Source organism: Lipotes vexillifer, unplaced genomic scaffold (genome assembly GCF_000442215.2).
Source record: "Lipotes vexillifer unplaced genomic scaffold, Lipotes_vexillifer_v1.1 scaffold325, whole genome shotgun sequence".
Taxonomy (NCBI): Eukaryota; Metazoa; Chordata; class Mammalia; order Artiodactyla; family Lipotidae; genus Lipotes; species Lipotes vexillifer.
Genome location: NW_006799313.1, coordinates 1,676,562 through 1,676,961, shown reverse-complemented (window position 1 = coordinate 1,676,961; position 400 = coordinate 1,676,562). Strand labels below are relative to the sequence as shown.

General features: G+C 52.2%; 1 protein-coding gene across 1 annotated transcript in view; it reads left to right on the top strand.

Annotated features, from left to right (window-relative positions):
- Window positions 1-400, top strand: part of MYOF (myoferlin) — a 160,916-nt gene that overhangs the window by 141,358 nt on the left and 19,158 nt on the right. The window contains 1 exon segment of the mRNA XM_007471569.1: window positions 2-21. Within this exon segment, the coding sequence (XP_007471631.1) occupies window positions 2-21 (20 nt within the window).

The following is a 400-nucleotide window of genomic DNA, read 5'->3' as shown; positions in this document are numbered from 1 at the left end:
CATTCCTGAGCAGTACTGTGTGTAAGTGTTTGTTGACAGTTTGCTCCATCTAACATTAATACCTGGGGAAGCTCTGGCACTCCACCTCAGGGCCTGTCTTAACTGAGCCCCTGCTCGTTTGAGTCAGGTAGATGCTGTTGTTGATAATAGAATCATCTTAGAGAGAATCAGGACCATAGCATTGCCCATTCACATTGGCGTCTGTGTACAACGCTGGCCCCTGGAGCAGTGCAGTGCTCTGTGGGGATGGCGCAGGTAGCAGCCCCTGGAGGACCAGTCTCCACTCTCCCATTCTTTGAGCCCCTTCCCTCCTTGATGCCCAGGACCAAGAGCTGGCAATGTTTGATGGCAGGAATTCCCTGCCCCTCCCTCCAAACTGATCAATTCTGTGATGTCCCTC